Source organism: Mustela nivalis, assembly GCF_964662115.1.
Source record: "Mustela nivalis genome assembly, chromosome: 12".
Lineage (NCBI taxonomy): Eukaryota > Metazoa > Chordata > Mammalia > Carnivora > Mustelidae > Mustela > Mustela nivalis.
The window spans coordinates 82,745,591-82,772,232 of NC_139031.1; the positions used below are offsets into that span (position 1 = coordinate 82,745,591).

A 26,642-nucleotide genomic window follows, 5' to 3' on the forward strand; every position below is an offset into this window, starting at 1 on the left:
ATCTTTGAGTCTTAGTTCTCTTTGAAAATGATGACTATCTCCTTAGGAAAATAATTCACGCATACATGAATTTTGTTTAAATTTCTGAAGTGTCATAGGAACTCATGTAAGTTTGAAATTATGTAAGCTCGATTTGAAGTAATGTTTGTTTTGGAGGTACTCTTTTCAGAAATTTATCAATTACTTGTCTGCTTGATGAGTACTACATATAAAACGCAGTTTGACTTCAGACTCGTGTCTCTGGGCATAAAGTAGTCTACCACCGTAATATAGATAAACTTTTTTTTTTTTAAGATTTTATTTATTTATTTGACAGAGAGAGACACAATGATAAAGGGGACACAAACAGGGGGTGTGGGAGAGGGAGAAGCAGGCTTCTTGATGAGCAGGTAGCCTGATGTGGAGCTCGATCCCAGGACCCTGGGATCATGACCTTAGCTAAAGGCAGACACTTAACAACTCAGCCACCCGGTGCCCCATATAGATAAACTTTTTAATAATGATTCATTTTGTCTTTCTCACTAAATTTTTTGAAGTTCATTCCTGAGCTTTTTTGCCTAAGTTTTTTCTATTTTTTCCCTTGAGTAAAGCAACCAGAGGGTATATGGTTGTTTTGAATTTAATTTTTCCCTACGGTTTAGACACTTCTGTGCTATTGCTGATCATGATGTTGGTTAGTCTGCTTTTGGTATTTTTCTTTCTTTGCTATTTACCTTTTCTTTTTTTTATGATTATGGCAGAACTGAAGACGTATGTAATGGTTAAGGTAAACCAATCTACTCTACAAAATAGATTAAACAAAATGGCTCATGTACAACTATAGTTTATTTCTTACTTGTGGTAAGAAAGTGTGTACGTGGCTCTCTATAACCACGTGTGTATGTGGTTACAAGTGTGTACGTGGCTCTTCTATGATTCTAGGTTCTTTCCATCTTCTGGCTTTGCCATCTCTTACAGTGTTACTGTAATCTGCACTCATCTGGTAGAAGGGGCAGAGCACAAAGAAGGCACACTAACTCTTCTTAAAAGCAACAGCCTTGAAATTGCACAGAGCATTTCCATTTAACACTCTGTTGGCAAGAACTTAGCAACTGCTTAGAGGTAACAGAAGCTGGAAAATATCGTCTCTTCATGGGCCCAGATATATTGCTGTTACTTGGGGGGGGGGGTGCAGATTTTTGTAGACTTACGGTAGTTTTTTCCACAGTTACCAAGTGTGAAATCAAATCCTTCTCTCCCCCTATTCCCATGATCCCTCACCACTCCACACATACTTTATAAATTTTTTTTTGACAGAGGAGGCTAACAGTGACTGCTGTTTTATTTGTGCTTGAGACATTTTTATCCAGAGTTCCATTTTCTGGGGTGTTATATGCTAGAAAGTTTAATAATCAGTGGGCTGTTACCGTTAAGTATGAATATATCCTTCAGAAGATTCCAGCCATAGATGTGGGTTTTGAAATCATACAGACCTTGATTCTGTTAGTTTATATTTTGTTGTTTTCTCTCACCTGTTAAAGTTATATAACCTTTCTGATTCTTGAATTTCTTCCTCTGTAAATTGGAAAAACATGACACCTATTTCTGAGTTGTTGTGAAGATTCAGTCATGTGAATCACATGAGTCACACTGTATTTGGTCAAAGAAAATGCCAAGTAATGGTAACTATTATTCTTATTAACAGTGATAATTGGGGCGCCTGGGTGGCTCAGTGGATTAAAGCCTCTGCCTTCGGCTCAGGTCATGATCCCAGGGTCCTAGGATGGAGCCCCGCATCACATCGGGCTCTTTGCTCAGCAGGGAGCCTGTTTCCTCTTCTCTGCCTGCCTCTGCCTACTTGTGATCTCTCTCTGTCAAATAAATAAATTCTTAAAAACAAAAAACAATGATAATATTAATAATGATGAACAGTAATAGTAATTATTGTCATCTTCCGCAACATTTTTGTTTAGTTAGCTAGTCAGAGTGATCTTATATTCCCAAGCCCGTCTTCAGTGAAGCTCCTGGAATACCCAAGTATCTCTTCTTTTTCCTATAATGAGTACAGATGACTTATTTAATCCTTTAACAGCAGTTGATATTCTTTCCCAGTTGATGTTCTTTTTTTTTTTTTTTTAAGATTTTATTTATTCATTTGAAAGAGAGAAAGCACAAGCAGGAGGAGAGGCAGAAGGAGAGGGAAAAGCAGACTCCCCACTGAGCTGGGAGCCAGACGTGGGGTTCCATCCCAGGACCTGGAGATCATGACCTGACCTGAAGGCAGATGCTTAGCCATCTGAGCCACCCAGGTGCCCCTACCACCAGTTGATTTTATTATTCCAAATAGTGCATTTCTATTTTGTTTCTGGATCCTTTTGCTGCTTTATTATTATTTTTTTAAAAATGTATAAAATGCTGGATTTTTTTAAGTCTAAATTAAATTTATTCTTTTTCTCTTTATTTTTGTATTTGTCTTTCAGAGTCAAAAATTACATGTTCAGACAAAAGGAGGCAAAGTAATCTGCCTGGGAACAGTTTATGGAAATACAGATATTCATGCGTTGGATAAAAGTGTAAGACTGAAACTTTTTTGTTAGCAATTATAATTTTGCTTCAAGGTGGCTCACACAGCTTATAGATAGTTTCTGTAAAATTCGTAGCGTAACATTCTCTCCTTTTTAATGCACCTTAGTTCATTAGTAAATTTGAATTTGAAGTGGTTAAATATTATACAACTTAAATTTTAGTTTGTGATATAATACTTTTGACAGGTAATGATTTATTTGGAATTGATAACATCTTTAAATATTAAATTTTAACTCAGTTCAGAAGGGATGTTTATGATCGTGGATTAAAATTGATCATTAGGTATTACTTCCATGGTTAGGATTAAATTTTTTTATGTGTTAGATTTATTTGAGCATTTTTCTAAGACCTGTTTACCTTTTAGCCAGTTGGAAGGTTGAATTTCAAAACTCAACTCTCTTCAGTATTTTCCACAAGGTGGCACTATTGGATAGCATCACTACTCTCCAAAAGCTTTTATTATCCATAGGGATTTTGGTTGCTATGAGATAGTTTGCATTTTTTAATTAACTTTTGTTGCTCTCTGTGATTTAGCATAGTATTAATATAGTTAAGGGGGTGCCTGGGTGGCTCAGTGGGTTAAGCCACTGCCTTCGGCTCAGATCATGATCTCAGGGTCCTGGGATCTAGTCCCACATTGGGCTCTCTGCTCAGCAGGGAGCCTGCTTCCTCTTCTCTCTCTGCCTGCCTCTCTGCCTATTTGTGATCTCTCTCTGTAAAATAAATAAATAAATAAAATCTTTAAAAAAAAAATAAAAAAGGAAAAAATATAGTTAATAATTTTGAAATATAAATTGTCACAATTTGTTATGAATAATGTTTAAATCTTTGAGAAAGAGCTAGTTCATCTTTTATTTTACACTTGTGCAATTTGCAAAATCTTTCATTATAAATTTAAATTCTTTACTAAGCTTTATCCTTAGGTAATTGGTGAGGATGCGTTATAAGTATATCTTGTAGGTAGATTATTGTTGGCATAATTAAACAAGGTAGATTATAACAGTAATTGTTTCTACTATTGTCACTTTTATTTTCTATCACCTTGGGAGATGTTTTAAGCCCAAACATTTAAATTTATCCTTTATAAAGTATTAGGCTAGGAAAGTATTGAAAGATACTGCTTGGCCTATGTGGCAGCTCTTTTGAGATGGCATTTAGTTTTACCCCTCTGCTTATTGTGGGCTTAGAAGTGCAGAAGGGAAATTGGACAACTTTGTAGTTCCTTCAAGGTCTGTCCTTTAAATGATGGCTTATGTTAATTGAAATGATCCACGTTACAAACATTTCAAAGGAAAATTTAAATTATCTCTTAATTATTTGCTATTTTGAACATTTTGGCTGCTGTTTCCACTCATTAAATTATTTATTTGTTCCAACTTACATGGTTTATTGAATATTCATTTATTCTTACTTTCTATTATACTGTTTTGTTTCTTGCCTAATTTAGTTTTGTTGTACTAAAGAATTAGTCTAGATATTATTTCTATTTGTATTATATGTAATGTTAATACTTAGAATTTATTTCTAAGTTTGTGGGGCTTTGTATAAAATAAATGCTTATGATACGTGTTAACTCTTAATATACAACTTTCACAGAGGTGTGCTATAGATAATTGATAGGAGGCATAGTGACTTGGTTAAGAGCACAGAATTGAGAATCACATTACCTGGGTTCAAATCCAGGTCTTAGCTACTTAAGTATTTTATTCCTTTATTTAATAAATTCCTTTATAAATTTAACAAATTCCTAAATATATTCCTTTATTTATTATTTTAATCTTTTTTTTTAAAGATTTTATTTATTACTTCTTTGAGAGAGGGAGAGAGAGAGACTGAAAGAGATGGTGAGAGAGAGTACACACTGAGAGGAGAGGGAGAAGCAGACTCCCTACTGAGCAGGGAGCCCATTGGTGGGCTCCACCCCAGGACCCTGGGATCATAACCTGAGCCCAAGGCAAAGACAGTTGCTTAACCAAATGAGCTACCCAGGCGCCCCTCACTTAAGCTTTTTAACTTAAGACAAGTTACTTAACCTCTATGTGTCTTAGTTTTCTGGAAAATGGAATAATAGTAATGGACTTAACTCAAAGAGTTATGAGGATTAAATCACTTAATACAGATTAAGTAACTAAAGTCTGGCACTTAGTTAACTCTAATCCAGTGTTTATTATAATGATGATAAAGGTAAATGAAACATGGGAAAGCAAACTTGACTAGTCCTAGATCTGCCAGTTAACTTTACTGAGACTCATTCTGTTATTTGTAAAATAGAGATGATTTTGTTTTACCTACTTAACAAGATTATGAGAATCAAATGAGTATTATAAACATTTAACAGCATTTTTAATGTATCATTTTAAATGGAGCAGCTGTTTTAGATAGTATCATTTATTTTAGTATCCTAAGTTTGGTACAGAGAAGATAGAAATTAATTTCCTCTTATGGTTGGATGAATTGGTGACATAGTTGTCAGTTGACCTCTTTTAGTTTGGGTTACAAAGCTACAGTGCTTCCTTAAAGTGTGATTTTCATTATATATAATGTTGACTTATAATAACTAAACTTACAAAAAATTTTCCTTGTGTAGAAAAGAAAATTAATTTATAGTGATATCTCTGTCAAGAAGGTATTAATTTTTGGATCTACTTTTTGATCTTTTAGTAGTTATTTCTGTTAATAAGCAAGCCAGACAGTTTAATCCAAAGAGTCTGTTTATGACTATTTGCTCTATTAGCATTAATAACTGTAACAAGAGCCTCAGCATTTTGCCATAAACTATGGTGTCCTAGCTTTAATTGTTATGTTAGTATCTGATACAATACATTATGTGTGGTCCTCAGTGAATTTTTAATTTCTTTGAAATTAGTTTTATGGAGTGATTGGCTAAAATACCTATATTATTGTAGTGGGGAAGGGTTGTACCTTCACTTGCTTTCATTTGCTTTGGTGCAGCAGGGGAGGATATTTTCTAGTTTTTTACAAGGTAAAATATTTAGTGTTTAAAGAACAAAGTAAACCCTTGACCATTTCCAGATATTCATAAGAAGCCCCTTAAAGACTTTATTTGGTTGTGGGGAGAATCTAATCAAAAGTGCCCTTTTGGCAGTTTAACTTTCAAATACTCTTTCAATCTTTTTTTATCCCCAAAACCAGCCTCATTATCTATAAAAAGCTAGAGTTGTTGTCTGCTTAATGAAAATGCTTGGTGAGTTTGAAACCATGCATAAAGCAACTTTTCATGACAAACCTTCGTAGGTAAAGGACAAATTTTTTCAGGAATTTTACACCTGTACTGTAACCCAGGCAATGCAGAACATTTGCATTCTCACAAATCTGAATGAATGTAGGTAAAATATCTTTTTTTTGACTGATTTATTGAAACTAAATTTAAAGTCAAAATTCCTATGAATCCATAATCAGCTTAAAAGAAACGGTAGATAAGAAGCATCTAGGTGTATATTAAGTGCTTAATAAAAGTTTAAAAATAAAGCTACATACTTCAAATCCAGAGGGCAAAGTCATTCTAACTTGCTTCCCAATGGAACCTCTGAGTGCTTTTTTTCTCTTTTTTATATTTCTAAATTTTAGTATTCTTGAAACTCAGTTCTTATTAAATAGTATTTTGAATTTTTAACAGTTTCTGAAGCACATATTAGTTAGGAATGAATGATATTGGTGTACTGATGATGTTTTGAAAAACAATGATCTTTCTTTAAAGGTGGGCAATGATCTTTCTTTATCCTGGGCAAAACTGTTGCATGCCTTCCTGGTGATTGGATTTTTTTGTCAACAGTTTTATATTAACACTCACTCGATGCTTATAAAACATGTTTAAAATTTGATAGAGATAATTTGGAATCCTTAATTAGGTATCTTCATTTTACATTGTGCTCAGTATTTGAAACAAATTCATGCTAAAGTCATTGTTAGGGAAGCTTAGGGATAAATACAAAATTCTTTTCATTTTGTTCAATAGAAACCTATTTTGTTATTAGATTTTTTTTTTAAGATTTTATTTATTTGACAGAGGGAGATCACAAGTAGGCAGAGAGGCAGGCAGAGAGAGAGAGGAGGAAGCAGTCTCCCTACCAAGCAGAGAGCCTGATGCGGGACTCAATCGCAGGACCCTGAGATCATGACCTGAGCCGAAGGCAGAGGTTTAACCCACTGAGCCATCCAGGCATCCTGGTATTAGATTTAAAGTGAAAAAATTGTAGCAATAACAGTGTATTCACTACAGTAACTGATGACAAGAGAAAATCATGATAGTAAAAAAAAAAAAAAAAAAGATAAAATATGTGCTAAAATTAAAACCCATTTATAATTTCAATAGCATGTGCTCGCTTCGGCAGCACATATACTATAATTTCAATAGCAGCAACAAAATATATTTGAAATAGAAAGGATATGATATTAAGGATCTAAAGGATATCTCTAGCAAACATCTTATTCAATGATGATGCTGTATTTTAAGTTTTCCCTCTGAGAATAGGAATAAGATTAGGTTGCTTACTATCTCATTGCTTTTGTTCACTGTTGAATTGGAGGCCTGAGCCAAATAGTTAAGCAGGACAGAGCAGGAAAAACAGTATTAATATAAGGACTGGAAAGGCAATAATGAAACTGTCACTTGCAGGCAATACAAATTATACATGTAGAAAAACTTTCTTAAATTCAGGTAAATTATGAAAATTAGTGAGTTTACTGAAGTTGTTGGATTTAAGATCAAATACTAAAGCCAATTAAGACAAAATGAAGTTTAAAAAAAGAGTTCTTTTATAATAGCATTTAGAAAATACCAAATAGGAATAAATATAACAAAAGTTGAAGAACTCTATATAGAAAATATAAGACATTATTAAGAGAAATTAAAGAAGCTCTAAATAATTGAATTTAATGGGTCCATTCCACATTCCACGGAGAATACACTGTTGGCTCACAGTATTATAATTAGAGCCAGGGTATTAAAATCAGCAAAGTGATTGCATACTGGGTAGTAACTTTTTATATAATTTGCCCACTAAATCTATAGGTATAATTTTGGCTTTTTACCAGTCTTTCTTTTATAATGAACTGATTTTGAGTTTTTCTCTTAATAGACTGTGACCATAGATAAACTGCAAGGAAGTACTGTTAATATATCTACTGAACATGGTTTGCTGGAAGCCAAGTATCTTTATACAGAATCATCATTTCTATCTTCTGTTGCTGGAGATATTACATTAGGAAGTATTCATGGTAAGATAATAGAAGCCTAATACATCTGCATTCCATATAACATAAATTTTTAAAAATTATTTTTATTAACATATAATGTATTATTTGCCTCAGGGGTACAGGTCTGTGAATCATCAGGCCTACACTTTTCACAGCATTCACGATAGCACATGCCCTCCCCAATGTCCATAACCCAACCATCCTAACCCTACCCCCTAACCACCAGCAATCCTCAATTTGTTTTGTGAAATTAAGAGTCTCTTATGGTTTGTCTCCCTCCCAATCCCATCTTGTTTCATTTCTTCCTTCCCTACCTCCCACAAGCCCTCCGCCCTGCCTCTCAGATTCCTCATATCAGAGAGATCGTATGATAATTGTCTTTCTCTGACTTATTTTGCTCAGCACAATACCCTCTAGTTCCATCCACGTCGCTGAAAATAGCAAGATTTCATTTCTTTTGATGGCTGCATAGTATTCCATTGTGTATATATACCACATCTTCTTTATCCATTCATCTGTTGAGGGACATCTAGGTTCTTTCCATAGTTTGGCTATTGTGGACTATGCTGCTACAAACATTCAGGTGCACGTGCCCCTTTGTATCACTACATTTGTATCTTTACGGTAAATACCCAGTAGTGTGATTGCTGGGTCATAGGGTAGTTCTATTTTCAACTTTTTGAGGAACCTCCATGTTCTTTTCCAGAGTGGCTATACCAGCTTACATTCCCACCAGCAGTGTAGGAGGGTTCCCTTTCTCTGCATCCTCACCAACATCTGTCATTTCCTGACTTGTTAATTTTAGCCATTCTGACTGGTGTGAGGTGGTATCTCATTGTGATTTTGATTTGTATTTCCCTGATGCCAAGTGACGTGGAGCACTTTTTCATGTGTCTGTTGGCCATCTGGGTGTCATCTTTGCAGAAATGTCTGTTCATGTCTTCTGCCTATTTCTTGATTGGATTATTTGTTCTTTGGATGTTGAGTTTGATAACTTCTTTATAGATTTTTGGATACTAGCCCTTTATCTGCTATGTCATTTGTGAATATCGTCTTCCATTCTGTCACTTGTCTTTTGGTTTTGCATATAACATAAATTTTAAGACATAACTCTCATTTCTGTTGTCGAAGAAGGATCTGCCATTAGGAAGCTCGCCCTCTAGATAATTAATGGCAGACTAATCATCTTTTTAAAAAAATGTAAAGTGACTCGTAAGCTATTTAATTTTACTTTGGCAAGAAATTAAATATTATGCTGTTAAAGATAATAGTAATTCTGATTTTTAATGCATTTCCTTTGGTTATTTTTTATTTATGTATTGCTCAGCTATGTCTTGAATAGTTCTGCTAATTTGTAACTCTTCATATTTTAATAATGACTTTTATCTAGCATTGCGTTCCTGTTAATGATGGTGAAAAGTACTGTACTTAATATATTGAGTAGCTTTTAGTAGAAAGGCAATTCCTTACCAAGTCAGATATGATAAGAACAGCACTATTCTTTGCAGTGTTTTATATCATATTTATACTAAGTCCATTAATGTTTAACTTATTTGCTTTCTTTTAAGTTAGATAAGAATTGAATTTGGTACAGTTTGCTGTTAATAGCTTACGTGATAGTAAATAGATGTACTTTTTTTTTTTTAATGCGACTTTTTTTTTTTTTTTAGATTTTATTTATTTATCTGACAGAAATCACAAGTAGGCAGAGAGGCAGGCAGAGAGAGAGAGAGAGAGGAGGAAGCAGGCTCCCTGCTGAGCAGAGAGCCCGATGCGGGACTCGATCCCAGGACCCTGAGATCATGACCTGAACCGAAGGCAGCGGCTTAACCACTGAGCCACCTAGGTGCCCAATAGATGTACCTTTTTGAGGTAATCCTCAAAAAACTCTAGGTCTTTTGATTTTGTTTACTTAAAGTGCTGAAATGTAAATAAATTGCTAGGGACAGAAGAATTCATTCCTTAGCCTTTGTAAAGCCTTTTGTATTTACTGACCTTTAATATGAAGTCAGATACCTTTCCTTGGGCGGTTTAAATTTGGGTCAGACCTGGATCCTCTTTGGGCTGTAGTCTCAGGTTGGGTTTCTCGAAAGCAGACTCTAAAATGGAAATCAGAGTGCAGCACATTTGCTAAGGGAGGTGTCTTGGAACCGCAGCCATGCAAAGGAAGGAAGCCCAATTTCCCCTGGAGAAGTTGGACTGTAATGCAGCCTCAGTAACTCCAAGGGGAGAGCTCTAAAGCTGGGATCATCCTCAGAATTGTTTCAAGTCGAGGTGAGGAAAACTGGACCTTTATATTCCCAACCATTAGATGTAAGATGCCCCAGGAAGGGGTATGGTCTTAGGCCAAAATGACTCTTTTTAGCTGAAGCAATTCCCTAAGAGGGCTGACAGCTGAGGGCTGTCTGCCAGTAGTACTCCCTTCAGCTAGGAAAATAAGCCCTCAGGTATGAGGAATTCTAGGTGATGAATTACAGCATCCACTGCAGTTACATTTATTGATTCATTCAACACATATATTGACTGTATGCCAGATTTTTGGACACTGAGGATACATAGTTGGGCAGGAGATGATCCCTATCCTTAAAGAACTTGTGGTCTTCATTATTTGTAACACTGGTACAGCAATGAGAAGTAGTAAGGGAAGGGAAAATTTGATTCTGTTGCCACTGTTGAAAATCTTCCTTCTTGTTCAACCCTGCTTTCCGCATCTGGACCTTGGCCCACACTCTACTTGGATTTTTCAGTGGTAGTAAGTTTGTAAAAGAGAGGTTAGATAAGAAAGAAACCCTCCTCATTTCTTAGTCATGTCAGTGACTGCCTACTTTTCAATAACCCTTCAGACAAGCCTAAGTTTCTTGCCTCAAAAGTAACCACCCCTATTTCCATCCTTGATGATGTCCTTGTCATTGTATGAACATGCTACTGGAGTTTGGAGGTGGGATGGGTACAGACAAACAGGTAGTGTTCTAGCCCTACAGTCTTGTAGGTGGGACGATCAGAGTCATGGCTAATGAAGGGAAGTCCCTATGTTCTAGCTATAAGAATTTCAGTAGAGAGATGTCTTCCAGGGATCATCCCAAGCTGGAACTCTGAATATATATTGCAGTGAATTCTTTGTTCTAAATGGTGATGGTCATCTAACGTAAATCATATTTTGGCTGTATTTAAACAAGCTGGCTTGGGAATCTTGAAACTTGTTTTATGGGGAAATGTGTCACTACCTATAAATATTTGACTTAGAGAAAACAGATTTGGGAAATATATGTATTCTAAGACCTCCCAGTCCAGGATTTATTTAGTTTGGCTTCCTTTTCCTTAAGCAAGGCTTAAGCTGATTTTTTTTTTCAAGTAGATTTTTTTTTAACCTAACATACAGATGTTGTAAAAAGCCATTTTCTTTTTAACCATAAATGTGATGGCAATACCTGTCTTTTTTGTTAGATTTACTGAGTATATGAGTTTGGGGGTTTTGGTGTCGGTGGGTGGGTGGTTTGAAAGCAGGTGCACCTATGGACTGTTGATTCCATGTCCCCATACAAATCTAGACATGTATAATCTTATATCTCAGGCTGATTTCATGGGTGCTCAGAGTGGCTTGGTAGATTTCTAGCTAAATTCAGGGGACCAGTTGAAAAGGAGTCCCCCACTCCTCTGCCACCTTGGTGGAACTCCTATAACATAATGTAAACAATTAATGAGTTTTTAATGTATAGGCATACTCATGACCATTGTTTTAGCGTTTTATATTTAACTTATGTTATTATTTGGAATAAGTGCTTTATTAATGAAAGTATACTTTAAATATTTAGATTCCCCGTGTAACTTAGGGTCTTATTTTAAGGTCAAGATTATACATTGATAAATAATTTGCTGAGTGTTAGTTCTCTCATTTTCTCTGTGCTTAACTACTTTGAATTTTAGAAACTCTCAGAAATAAAAGTTCCATTAGCTGTATAAGCACAGTTGATGACTTTGATATCAGAATTTTATAAATAATGTCCCATGTTGCTTTAAGAAATGACGTGTAGTCACTGGTGAATTTGTGCAAAAGTCAAAAATAATGTAAAAATTTCAAAAGAAAAGATTTTATTAGATTAAATAGAACTTTTCATGAAGTTCATGAAAATGCTTTGTTCAAATTCTAAGGTATATTGTTAAGTCTGTTGTAAAGTTTCAGTTTGATTATCATTTTGACATATGATAATGTTGACTCTGGACACTTAAAACTTTTTTATGTAAATAACTAGAAAGGAATTACTGCTTACTTTGTGATACAGACAGCATAAATTTTTTTTTTTTCAGGATTTAGACATGCGATAATGCAATATTTGGACTTAGCTCCTTAGATGGACTTAGCTCTCTCCATAAAGGTGATGCTGCCATCTTCATTGTGTGACTTCTAAGCTTCTACCAGAGGAAGAGAGATAATAGGTTGATGGGAAAAATTTCAAAAACTAAGCTGATTCTGCCATGTATTTTTAGCCAGAATATTTTATTTTATTTTATATTTGTTTGTTTAATCAGGAGAGAGAGAGCACATGTGTGCACACAGGGTAGGGGGCAAGGAGCAGAGGGAGAGGGAAAGAGAGTCTCAGGCAGATTCCCCAGTGGGCACAGAGCCTGAGGTAGGGTTGATCTCACAACCCTGAGATCACCATCTAAGACGAAAGCAAGAGTTGGATGCCCAACCAATTGCTCCACCCAGGTGTCCTTAGCCACCTTAGCATTTTAAATGATGTTATCAAACTCTAAGAGGCTGAGATTGAGAATTTAGCAGTATTCTAAGGCAGGAGAAAAGCACATAAATATTAGTGGGCACTGGCAGTCTTTTTCATATTTTATAATTGATCTTAAACTTCCATGAGTTCCTCCTTTTTTCACCCGTTGGGGTATCCTCTAGGATTTCATCCTGTTTTATTGTTCTTTTGCTTCTTTCTTTTCTTGGGCATATTCTGCCTTATTCCACAAAGTATTTGAAGTAAGAGGTCCATTTTGTATACTCTAACGACTTTGGAATATTTCTATTTAGGGTAGAGTTTTCTAAATATTTTGATTTGTGTTGAAAATACATGTTTTGTTTATTGCTTTAGAAGTTCTTTAGCATTGATAAAAACATTTTGAAACATTCTTTATATTTGTGGGTGTTCCTTATTTTCTTTTCTAAAGATTTTACTTATTTGTTTAGAGAGAGCACAAGAGGACAGAGCAGCAGGCAGAGGGAGAGGGAGAAGCAGGCTCTCCACTGAGCAGGGAGCCTGACATGGGGCTTGATCCCAGACCCTGAGATCATGACCTGAGCCAAAGGCAGCCGCTTAACCGACTGAGCCCCCCAGGCACCCCAGTGTTCCTTATTTTCATAGTTTTTCTTGTTCCACTATGCTTTTACTACATAGAATTATTAACATTCAAGAGAGATGTAGTCTGAAACTCTAGGTGCTGTTATAATATGAACTAGTCCTCCTTCTGAAGCTTCTTCCATGGATATAAGAACCATAACTTGTTCTTTGAGACTAGTGTAAGGTAATAAAGCTTTTGCCTTGCTGAGTGGGTGACTGGACTCACTAGCTAAGTGACTGTCATAATTCTTTATTCATAGTTAAAACATCACAAAAATCATTTTTGAAGTGTTCAGGAGGTGGAAGCAACAAAGAGAATTCTGAGTGGAAGTCCTCACTGTCTTACACTAGATTAATCTATCTAAAACATGGTTTTCTTGTTGTTATCCATGTTATAATTTTTCACTGACTCAATTTAGAATAAAGTCAATAGACTAGTACCTCATGGTTCTTCTACAGGTTTCTCTTCACTTGTTTTTCCTAACTAAATGTGAATATTTAAAAATCAAATCAATAAAATAATCATTTAAAATATAATAATGTTGACTCTGAACTGGGTACTGTACTGTGCTTTCAGGATATAATGCTAAATAAGAAAGACATGATCCCCATCCTCACAGACTTGCCTAATGGTTTCAGCTTAACTGATTTGAATGATTTGAACACAGAATGTGTAGGTCTGCCTGTTTACCTTTGTTTATATAATTCTTTTTTGCAGAAAATCCTTTCCCTTCAATGTATTTAAATTTTATTCATGTTTCAAATCTCAGCTCTGGTGATATCTCTACTATGACTATTCTCCTTGTCCATATCAGGTCAGTTTAGTCTCTGCTGAATGGCTATGGGACCTAATACATATTGTTCGCTTATGAGTTTCACTTACAATTATTTATAAATACTAATTTTTAGCTTTCCATGTGTGTATCTCCCCAGATATCCTATAAGACTTTGGATGGCCAGGCTGTATTCTGGCCCCTCCCCCAAATGATTCATGTCCCTCCTACATGCAGAATGCACTCCCTTCCTTCCACATTTCATAAAAGTTTAATCTAATTATGCACCACATCAGAGTCCAGAATCTCTTTATCAAAATCAGATCAAGGTGTATGAGGCTCCTCAAGTATAGTTGCTTAAGTGTAACTCCTCAAGAACAGTTTCTCTGAATCTGAAGACCTGTGACCTAAAGAGACAAGTTCCCTTGCCCTCCCCACCCCCATGCACACTACCTACACACCCAACACACACTGATGGGACAGGTATAGGGTAATTGCTATAGACTTTCCTGTTCAAAATTGGGAAAATGAAAGGCAGAAAGGCATCACTGGTACATAGTGATTTTGAAATTTGGGTGGGCAAACATTAGAGTTTACTCAATTTTATATATATATGTGTGTATATATATATATATATATCATAAAAGACCTGGAAATAATTCTGTAGGGTTTCAGGCTTTGCCCTCTGAGCTTTTGTTCCTCCCTTTGAGTCATCCTTCCTTTTTCATGAAATATATCACATGTTTGAATCTGAGTGGTTTTCTCAGTCTGCTTCCAGACAGTAGAATTTTGGAGATCCAGTGGTCTCTTTTTACTTTCTATTGTCACTCTTCCTTTCAGTTCAGTTTAGCAGTGAGTTTGCTGTTGTTATTCTCTCAAAGATTTTGTCAGCCTCCTCTGAATCATGTGGGGTTTATTCCATAAAATAGAAGCCACATCTAAGAATCTCTTTCAAAAGTGCACTTCTGGGGCGCCTGGGTGGCTCAATGGGTTAAAGCCTCTGCCTTCAGCTCAGGTCATGATCCCAGGGTCCTGGGATTGAGCCCCACATTGGGCTCTCTGCTCAGCGGGGAACCTGCTTCCCTCTACTCTCTCTGCCTGCCTTTCTGCCTACTTGTGATCCCTCTCTCTCTCTGTCAAATACAAATAAAATCTTTTTTTTAAAAAATGCACTTCTGCAGAGATACTGAGGTAAAATGTACTCAAGCTTTCTAGGGTGTCTGTTGTTTGATTGAGATCTTTATAATACACCTCTAATCTCTGTAAAGGACTTTTTGTATAATTGATTAGTACTGTGAAGTACCACTCTTGATCTTTCTGGTGTCTTAAGAGGAGGTTTTGCTGTCCACCCCTCAGCTTCGTTTTTAGACCGTGTACTTGCCAGTGCCCTGGATTCAAACTTTGTTGGAAAGCTATTTCTAACTTTAACATCTTTTGCCTTCTTGAGAGGCTTAGAATTTTCAAAACCATATGTGTCCTGTTTTTGTTTGTTTGATTAACACTCCTTTCTTTAGATTAGTTTATCTTTCTTCCCTTACATTTTATAGTAAGTGGCCAAAAAAAAAAAAAAAGGTAGCACTTATAACACTTTAACCTTCCTTGGGTATCTTAGTTAAATCACTGTTCATTAAGCTACATGTCCTAGTTTCCACATTACTGAAGATAATGGTGTTAAGTTTCTCCAACTTCTTAACAAGAATTCTCCTTTCTCTAATTTCCAAAAACATTTTTCTCACTTCCTTTTGAACCCTTGTAGGAAGAATACTCAAAGTCCAGCTTTCTGCTAACAGTCTGTTCAAGGCAATCTAGGCTTTCTTTACCATGTTTCTCAAAATCTTTCCAACCTCTGCCCACTGCCAAGTTCCAAAGCTACACCTACATTTTTAAGTATTTATTATGGCAGCACCCCACTTTCACCTTTCAACATGTATACTAGTTACCTCTTCCTGTATAACAAATTATCTCAGAGCTTAGCACCTAAAAGCAACAAACATTTATTGACTCTTACTTTGAATGCATCAGGAATCTTGGTGTGGCTTAACTGGTTCTTCTGCCTTAAGACCTCTTATAAGGTTGTTATGAATGTGTCACCCAAGGTTATGGGGGTCCATTTGAAGGTTCCACCAAAAGACAGTCTGCTTCCTAGCTCATTCATGTGATTGTTGGCAGAATTCAGGTCAGAACCTTTTGGCAGCAGGCCTTTTTTAGTTCCTCCATAGTGGGCTTCTTTCACAGGGCACTTGACAACATGGCTAGCTGCCTTCCTCAGAGCAGAAGAGGGCTAGCAAGAAAGAAAGAAACCAGATCTTTTTTTTTTTTTTTTAAAGATTTTATTTATTTGACAGAGATCACAAGTAGGCAGAGAGGCAGGCAAAGAGAGAGAAAGGGAAGGAGGCTTCCCACTGAGCAGAGAGCCTGATGTGGGGCTTGATCCCAGGACCCTGAGATCATGACCTGAGCTGAAGGCGGAGGCTTTAACCCACTGAGCCACACAGGTGCCCTGAAACAGATCTTTTTATTTATTTGTTTGTTTGTTTGTTTGTTTATTTGGCAGAGAGATCACAAGTAAGCAGAGAGGCAGGCAGAGAGAGGGGGAAGGAAGCAGGCTCCCTGTGTTATGTACATAACACATTTAAAAGAATCTTTACAACCTTGTACTTATGGAGACCTGAAAATAATTTTAGGAGCTTAATTTCTCCATACAAAGTAAGTTTTATTCCTACACAAATGTACCCCTTGTTCATATCCTCACATGAAGTATGATGGAATATAACACTTTTAGAGAGATTTTTGCAATTAAAGTATGTCTGACTATTGGACAAATGAATCAAGTGTTTTGTTTGCTTTTTCTCAGGTACTGATACATGGCAGTATTTAGAGGATGCAAGAAATAAAGTAAATGAGTCCATTTACCCTAGATTATTTCTGAGATAAAAAGCTATTCCTTTACTTTTTAATGTAGTTTTGGAATGATGGTAGAAGAGTAATGTTGCTTATATTTTCAGTGCAGTAAACATAAGTAGTGTGGGTCTGGGAGTAATTCTACAAACACACATATGAAGAAAAATCTTACTAATTTTGGTATTAGAGGAAAGGGGGCTGAGAAGAATGGTTGCAATATTCTATACTTGCCCTGGAAAATGTATTTTCATCAAAAGACAAGAACCTGTGAAGCCTCTTTCTTTGCTAGTCATATTTCAGTGTGTTCATTATTCCTGCCCCAAACTCTGTAACTCTTGGCATAGAAACTACTTTAATAGACATAGCAGAGTGACCTGAAAAATAACAGTAGTAATTTTTTCCCTAGGTTATTTTAGTGTTAGTTGGCTCAAAACTTGGTTTTGAGTGATCTGCTAAATATAGTGAAGTTTATCTTGAAAATACATACTGAGTACATTTAAGTAACTTTTTATTTATGGTTTATAGAAGTATCATTATTTTTGTGTGTGTGTTTCCCAAAAAGTATTGGTGGTTTGTTTTGTAGTTATGCTAAAGAAGCTTAAGGTGGAATAGAGGAAGAGAGTTTGTATAGATGACTAAAGCTAGTTATTTCAGAGTTGCAGCTAAATCTCTTACTAGATTTTTAATACTGAGAAAATTTGCCTACAACAATAACAATCTTATTAAATAATATTATGGATGTCTGACCATGTTTTAGAATACTATATTAGTTTCTTTCTAGATTATACCTAATATATAAAATTATCTTTTTTTTTCTTTTACAGGTAATATAACATTACAAAGCAAGATGGGTAATATCACAATAGGTATGTACTAACCTGCTGGTTGGTAAATTTTGCTCTTTTAAAAAATAGCTATATTTGTGGGGGCACCTGGGTGGCTCATTGGGTTAAAGCCTCTGCCTTCGGCTCAGGTCATGATCCCAGGGTCCTGGGATCGAGTCCCGCATCGGGCTCTCTGCACAGTGGGGAGCCTGCTTCCTCCTCTCTGCCTCTCTGCCTACTTGTGATCTGTCTGTCAAATAAATAAATAAAAATCTTTAAAAAAAAAATAAAATAAAAAAATAAAAAATAGCTATATATGTGATATTTTATTAGGGTAAATAAAATCTGAGGTTTGCTGATGAATCTGATAGGATCCTGATATACTATTCAAATATAGGCAGACCCAAATTATTTCTGGAAATTCATTGACTCATCCTCTTATAAATAATTTATAATTATAGATTTGGTATCAGTAAGAATAAAGTTAGAATTCTGATTTCACCACTTTCTATACATGGGCTAATTACCTGATTTCTCTGTGCTTCAATTTCTATATCTAAAAGAAATAGAAATAATAGTTAAGTAGCTATCATACAGGGTTACTGTAAGAAGTGAGATCATATATATAAAATATTTTAGCACAGTGTCTGATATATGGTAAGAATTCAATAAATGATAGTCATTTTTATTATTGTTCTAATCCTAAGCCAGGACTAATAGTGGCTAATGGCACCTTAGACCTCATGACTACATGTGCCTGTGGAAGAAAAAGTTCGGATTTCTAGATAGTTTATTTGTTTGTTTGTTTATTTATTTATTTATTTACTTTTTTAAAAGACTTTATTTATTTATTTATTTGACAGGCAGAGATCACAAGTAGGCAGAGAGGCAGACAGAGAGAGAGGGGGAAGCAGGCTCCCCACCAAGCAGAGAGCCTGATGTGGGGCTCAATCCCAGGACCCTGAGATCATGACCTGAGCCGAAGGCAGAGGCTATAACCCACTGAGCCACCCAAGCACCCCAAGATTTCCAGATAGTTTAGATAGAGATTTTCTCTGTCCCAAGTAGCACCTGCTTACCTATTAGGCAAAGGCGCACCTTCAAGAGTGCTGGTTGTTTTTAGACCTTAGAGGGTTGAGTGTAGGGATGGGAAACTAAAACCTTTGTGGGGAAGCTGTGGCTTATGGCCAGTACGAATGCCCAGGGCCTCTGGGTTTTGTCCTTTTTGACATTTTACATTTATCTTTGCTTTGTACTGATTGAAAGAGTGAACATCTTTAATAGTCGTTTCCACTATCACACTTGAATTTTCTGGCTTAAAGTACATATCTTTTTAAGAATTTTCAAGAGATTAAAACTTTATTGTTCAGTGAGTGATTAAGTTGAAAATAACGGCATCTTAAGTGATAGTTATAAATCATTTTAACTAATACATGGCAGAAGGATTTAGCTGTTTCTGGTCAGAAATCAAGATTTATTGTTGACTCTTCAGGCCATTTCATCAGAGGACACATCTAGAGATGGTAAGGGAAATTTCTAGTGTGAACAAAAAGTATACTGGGGGGGTGCTGAACTAGCTGAAAAAGGAAAATGCTAGACATGGGCAAAGTTTGCAGCAATAAGGCAAGGGAGGAAAAGGAGGAGAATATTGCAAATTGGGAGGCATAGGGAATTGAACTACCACCAAAAGGCCCATTAGGCAGATAGGAATCTGAGGAATACTTATAATATGATATAATGCTAGTGTTATTCTTGAATGGAAATATGGGAACATAAATGGAAAACCATTCTCTCAAAAATTGGAAATAAATGGTTATTTATCCATACTGGAAAAGAATTGTAATAGCAAGTATGAGATGAGAAGTAATGTACATATTTGAAGATGGTTTCAAATTCTGTATAAATGATTAACATTATAAATTCTTTTTAATTTTCCATATGAACTTTTTCTTCTTCCCACTATTACATGCTAGATGGATTTTCAGAAAAAAAGTTTTATTTTTCTTAGATAAATCTCTTTCCACACAAAGAAAACTACCTGACTCCAGTGTGAAGAAGTATAGGGGTGCCTGGGTGGCTCAGTTGATTGAACGTCTGACTCTTGGTTTTGGCGTGGGTGGTGATCCTTGGGGTCCTGAGATAGAGCCCTGAACTGGGGACTCTGGTTGGCAGGGAATCTGCTTGGAGAGACTTTTCCCTCTGCCTCTCCCCTCACTTGCACATATGTGTGCTCTCTCTGGCTCTCTCTTTCAAATGAATAAACAAATCTTAAAAAAAAAAGAAAAGAAAAGAAATATGATTGACCACAATAATAACAGTAGTTATAGACCCTTCATAATTTTCTTTAGCAAAACACAAGTTGTGTCTGTAGTTTTAGGTTCTTAAAAATCCACAAATATGTAAAGATACTTAAAGGTTGAATTCTTATTTTGTAAATGTGGTTGATGAATTTGGGGGTTTATTTTGGAAGAATCTCTTAAAATAAGAGAAAATGTATTTATTTGTTATCATATTTTGATCTGTCATAGTGTGGACTTTGGAAGAAAGATATAAATTATGTCTCTATTTATTATTTTAACATTGTGTTAATGTTTGAAGACAATCTTGAGTATTGCAGTAACTAGTCAACATCTATTTTATTGATTGCCTGCTATATACCAGGAACTCTTTAAGGTACTAGAGAATATTATGGTCAACAAGACGTAGTCTCCATGCTCACATTTGGCCTGAGAAGAAAGACAATAAGCATGTAAATAACCAAAGATAACTTCAGATCATACAATGAATAAATAAGAGAGGGTAATGGGATAAAGAGTGGGGAAAAGAAAGCTACAGCATTTAGCAATCAGGGAGGGTCTGAAGAAGGGACATTTGAACTAAAGCCAGAATAATGGGAAAGAGGCTCATAAAATTACAGATGCAGAGCTTTCCAGATAGAGGAAAAGCCAGTATAAGCCCTGAAAATGGAATGAACCTGTCATTTTCAAGGTAAAGAAAGAGAACTTGGGGAGAGTCGGAGACTAAGTAAGTGAGGCCTTAGGAAAAGAACTGATTTCAGTAGATTGGTAAATCTCTTTGTCTTCCACAGAATTAAATTTTACTTAAAAAAAAAAAATTAAGAGCTTATTTCCTCTAGGAGTCTGCATACTTTGTAAAGGGCCAGATATTAAATATTTTTGGCCCTGTAGGCCATACAGTTTGTCTGTACTATGCGACTCTCTAATTTTAACACAAAGCATATTGACAGTATACACACAAATGGATGTGTCTATGTTCCAATAAAACTTCATTAATAAAAACAGGAGAAAAAGGAGGAGGGCTGTAGTTTGCCATCCCTGCTATAGAGTTTAAAAACCATTGTTGTCATGAGTCTGCTGAAATTTTGAATATGATGCCTTAATCCCAAAGGTGACAAGTGTAATGTTTATTTGAAGTTTCTTAAGTGGTTGACTTGTGTTTTTCATAAAAGGTTTGCTGGAGAAAGTTGAAGGCTACTCTACAAATCATGATAACCTAGTTAAAGTCTACTGGATTTTTGAGGAATTGAGATTAGTAAAAGCAAATTAGTTAAAAAGAAGTAAGTGATTTGTAGGAACTTGAGAGGGAAATGTATTAGAATAGCAGAGGCTTCAAAATATTGGAATGGGTGTTGAGAAAAAGTGATTATCAAGTTTAGAATATTAGGAGACTTGAGATGATTTAGATATTATTCTCTCTGATTTCAGGAAAATAGATGTATTTTTCCCATGATTCTTTTATGAAGAACAATATTTATAATTCAGGTAAAAGGAGTATAGATAATGTAATTGGTCAGGTTCTTAAGTAATCTCATCAGTAATTCAGATTTTGTACACACATTATACTTTATTTCCCTAAACCCTTTTCTTCCTAATTTCCATAACACTAAGCTCTCTCAGAAGTTGTAGTGCTATAAAATGTTTGATTGTGTATATCAAAACCATGATTTTCCTTGGATTCATATTTAAAAAATAACGTTTTTCTGGAATACCAGATCATCCATTTAAAATGAGTTAACTGGGGCACCTGTGTGGCTCAGTTGGGCATCTGACTCTGGGTTTTAGTTCAGATCATGATCTCCTTGGTCATACGATAGAGGCCTCTATTGGACTCTGCCCTCAGTTCTTGAAGATCTCTACCTCTGCCGGCATGCGCGCTCTCTCTCTCTCTCTCTCTCTCTCTCTTCCTCCCCAATAAATAAATATATCTTTAAAAATAAAGTAAAATGAGGGTCACCTGGGTGGCTCAGTGGGTTAAAGCCTCTGCCTTCAGCTCAGGTCATGATTTCAGGGTCCTGGGATTGAGCCCCACATCGGGCTGTCTGCTCAGCAGGGAGCCTGCTTCCTCCTCTCTCTGCCTGCTTGTGATCTGTCAAATAAATAAATAAAATCTTAAAAAAAATAAAGTAAAATGAGTCAACAATAGAAAGCAAAGCTTGGTAATAGGTAATAGTAGGGTTGGAGTGCTAATAGAGTCGCTCACCTAGCTTTACTTTCTCTATCCTGTGTTGTCTCTTTTGGAAGGCACTGTTAGAAGCCATGTACTGGTAATTTTATCTTTAAAAAAAAGAATGTCTTCATGTTTGGAGCAGGAGGTGGGGTGATTGCCTTGTGTGCCCCTCGTAAGCCCAGCCTCCTAATGCCTCCTCTCTAATACAGGATACCAAGGCAAGATACCTAAAAATCCTTACTTAAAATGACCTTACAGTTCTGCCTTTGCAAATCCTTTACATCCTGTATGTGAGATTTGTTCCTTGTTCTTGGCAATTAGTTTGGGAAATGTAGGAATCAAGTTGCAGAAATGAAGAAATATCTGTTGTGTTGCTGTTCCTTAGTATGTATATGTTGAAACGTGAAGTAAAATGGTAAATATTCAGAAGAACTTTCTGAACTTGCTTGACTGATTGAAAAGAATTTTTCCTTTATCTGAAAGTTTGGAATTTTAGCCTTTCAAGTAGTTGTTTTTCTCTATTAGTTAAATGTATATTGTAAATATCTGGGTTTTTTGGTTGTATGTAGTTGGATTTTTTGGTTGTATGTAGTTATAAACTAGTAGTTAACATCAGTTTTGTATGTGTAATTTTCCAGGAAAACTCAGTGGTCTCTATGAGACCAACCAGATCTTTGTCCAAAATTGTGATGATAGCTAGCTTTCGGTGAGAGCCCACTTATTTCAAACACTAACTGCACTAATAATTTCTGTTTACTTCTTAGTCATGGTCAAATGCATATTTCCCTTAAGGCTTCTTCTGAGAGCTATAGAATTTCTCCATTAGGTGAATTTCCAAAAAATGAAACTTTGTAAAGAAAGTCTTAGTTTGACTCTTGATAATTAATTCTTTCTTCCAATCATTTGTATTACACAAAACAAAAGAAAATTATTGTTTGTTTTGCTACATAGCTTTTCCAATATCACTTTTGCTTTCTCTTTTGAAAACATCTAGAGTTTTGATTTTTTTATTTTTTTGGACGTCTTTAAGGCATTGGCCATTATCAGAGCTCAAGACCGATAACATGAGGTTGTAATTACTCGGTGGCTTGTGATAAAATTATTTAGCTGTTATTTCCCATGGGTTTGGAGGAAGAAGTGAAAAAGTACTGTTTATTAGCCTCATGAACATCTTGTGTTTTTTTCCCCCTAGAAAAAGTAAGAAAGCAAACTAATGTTTCAGATATTTTACTTTGTTCAACCTGGGATAATACACACATTGTGTAGTCCACATTTTTTAATCATAATATATTTTTACTTGACTTGTTTTAGGATGCATTAAGAAGTTATTTAAAAGGAGTTACTGTTGGTAACTGAGGAGAAAGTTATTCTTTGCCCAACTATTCTGTGTCATTTATCACTAATGGCTTAATTTGCCACCCTCAGTGTTAACTTTTGAACTTAAGATTTAAAGAAAGTGGGTCCAGTAAAGGCCATTTTTCAGTTTAGATTACAGATAATTATTATGAATTATCTTGGGGTCAGATTTTAACCAGTTTATTCCCAAGTAGCTTTGTTTAGGGTCATGTAAAAATTTGAAGAAAAATGTATAGTATACAAATTAGTATACAAATGTTTTTTTCTTCACATTTTACTAAAAGTTTAATATAATTTTTGGCAATATTTTCACCACACTCCCTGATTTGTTTCCACTTTGAAGTAGTAAAATTCTTGATAAAATATGCTTTTTAAGAGGCCTTTCTAAAAAAAATACACTTTGGCCTTCCCAGGGCAGTCAGATAGAATATTAGATCAAAGGTTCAGTTGTCATGGTTGAGGAAGGAGCTACTTGGTGCTGACTCTTCAACATCATTCTCTTACTTCTTTGTCTCTTGGTCAGCTTTCCCTTGAACTTGAAATGCTGACTCTTTGAAAACTGGGGTCAGTGACAATAATACTTGAGTTTCAAATCAACACCACTTTAATTATGGTTTTCTTCTCTTGACTGAAAGATATATGTTCAATTCCAGAAATTTGAAAAGAAACAAGCTTCACTCACTCTTTAAGTGACTCCCTTTTCTCCATTTCTGTTTAAGAAATGCAAAAAATCTTATCTAGAGTAAGCTTTCATTATTAGCAGAATTTCTTAGGACTAGCAGATTTGCTGAAAGGAAAAAATATAAGAAGTTCTGATTTTTGTTAACTTTGTTACTACTTCTGTGTATCAGTACGTGAGAGAAAATTCTTTCATAAATATTGAAAGTTGATAATAAACTAATTATATCAATGGTACTTAATAATCTTGGCTCTGAAGGATCCACAGCTTGTGTACTGTCCTTCCTATATATTAGGTTGCATAGTAAGCATGTTTATCAATAAGTTATGTAGGTGACTATAGGCATAGGGATTTTTTGTTATCTAGGTGTAGATTACTGATTCTGTTTTCTTTTTAAAGTGAAAGATGGCATAACCATGGGGAAAATACAAAGCCTTGCAAGACTCTTAGTGCCTTATTCTACTGCCGAAGTAGAGTCCTTTGTTTCAAGTTTATCATTTCAGTTACTACAATAAGAATGATTATACTTACAGTTTTTCTTTTTTTCCTAGATTCATCCTCTGGATGTCTACAGGCCTCAACTCATCAGGGTGCAATAGATGTTTATGTCAGCCAACTAGGGAAAGTGGAGTTGAAATCCCATGAAGGTTAGCCAAGTGGAATGTTTTGATGTATGGTCTACGGAAGGTTTATGTAATAACATCCAGGAAAGAGATGGTCAGGTTGTTTTATCTATACTTACATCATGAGTTCAAGAAAATTTTCTTCTGATAAAACTCGATTTAAAGACTAATGGTGGTGGGCTCAGTCAGTTAAGTAACTGGCCTTCAGCTCAGGTCATGATCCTGGGAGACAGAGCCCTACATTAGGCTCCTTGCTCAGTGGTGTATCTGTTTCTCTGTTACTCTCTGTCCCACCACCACCACATTCTCTTTTTCTCTCTCTCTTTCTGTCTTTCTCAAATGAATAAATAAAATCTTTTAAAAAATAAAATGAGACAAAGACTGACCAGAACGGCACCTGGCTGGCTCAGTTGGTAGAACATGCATCTCTTGATCTTGGGGTTGTGAGGTTGAGCCCCACATTGGGTGTAGAGATTGCTTAAAAATAAATTCTTTAAAAAGAGAAGAAGAAAAGAATAATAGACTGACTGGAATACTGGCCCTCTAGACCAATGATTTTTGAAACTTTTGGAACAGATGGCCATAAAGACTATTGTTCCCTTTGTAGTTCAAACAAAAATGTTAGAAAATATTGACTGTTACTGTGGAATTATTGAGTGTTACTGTTTGGGCTTTTCAGTTTGGTTTTATGTCTGAAATAGAATATTCTCTGGAGGGAAAATGCTCCCGTACATTCTTTTGGAGGCTTTCTACCATCCTGTAATCAGATCTTCTTGAGCCATCACACTAGAGTAATTCTTTGCAATGTATGATCCTGAAAAAAGGTGTCATCAGGAAGGTCCTCTAAAGTAATTGTTGACTTAGTCTCTTAAAGTATTGTCTTATTATAACGTATTTCTTCTAAAATCTTATTTCTTCTAAAATCTTATTTCTGATACAAATAATTTATTCTAAGAATTCAAGTATTTCATTAAAACTAATACACTTTTTAGTCATAGGAAGACTGAATATTTGTCTGTGTGTACATGGTGGCAAGTGGCTTGGATACTTGGAGTAGCTTGGCCTTAGGGGCTGAAGTGACCTGGGTGCAGAAAGCTAAGAAATGTAGCTATTTAAAAAAAAGTTTTAAATAAAATCTAGATCTGCATATTGGCCAGAACAGGACTATATATGTATAACAAGGAATACTTCCTTACAGAAACCTGCTGTTGGCAATTTGTTGGTTATGTTGGTTTAATACTTTTTTGTCCAACAGCTCTCTTGTCAGAGTGTCAAAATGAAACTACAAACACAGAGGCCTTAAACAGAAGTTTTTTTGCTGACACACAGATGTGATTTGATTTCTCAAGATTGCATTTTTTTCTTTTAAAATAGGATAATATTGTGTTCTCACTGAATTCCTGAGAGCTTCAGTAATGCCATTCAGGGTATTTTGTAAGTGCCATAAAAGTCATGTATTCTCTTATTATGAAGGCCCTAAGAGAAAAAATGTAAACCATTACTAATTTACTAGAACTAGTAACAGAGTACAAACTTTTCAATAAGTAGCTCTTACATGAAAGTTATTTCCTGTTTTGTATGGATGGACAAAAAAAGTAAAATAAGACAAAAATCATTGTTAATCTTCATCAATTTAAAATATTTTTGAGCATTATTTGGGATCTTGTTCTAGTAATTTATTGAAATAGGATGTGATGCTGCAAGAGTTGATTTAAGTTTATAATTTTGTGGTTTTTCCTATTTGGACTGGCATGAAGCTTAAAGATAACTGAAAACAAAAATTTCTTACTTCAGGTCTTTTAATTCTAACTATACTTAGGAATAGTAACTTTTTAAAAGAGTAATGGAAAATTGTTCAGGTTTCTGTTGCTTAATGGTTGTAAAGACATCTAGAATCC

General features: G+C 35.4%; 1 protein-coding gene across 2 annotated transcripts in view; it reads left to right on the plus strand.

Moving 5' to 3' along the window:
* Positions 1 to 26,642, plus strand: part of FAM185A (family with sequence similarity 185 member A) — a 52,964-nt gene that overhangs the window by 8,941 nt on the left and 17,381 nt on the right. Inside the window, exons 3-6 of one of the 2 annotated variants that reach the window (XM_082691924.1) lie at positions 2,460 to 2,552; positions 7,665 to 7,803; positions 17,620 to 17,661; positions 24,673 to 24,768. In XM_082691924.1, coding sequence (XP_082548050.1) covers positions 2,460 to 2,552; positions 7,665 to 7,803; positions 17,620 to 17,661; positions 24,673 to 24,768 — 370 coding nt within the window. The remainder of the gene's footprint in view (positions 1 to 2,459; positions 2,553 to 7,664; positions 7,804 to 17,619; positions 17,662 to 24,672; positions 24,769 to 26,642) is intronic. The other variant, XM_082691925.1, reaches the window with a different exon arrangement.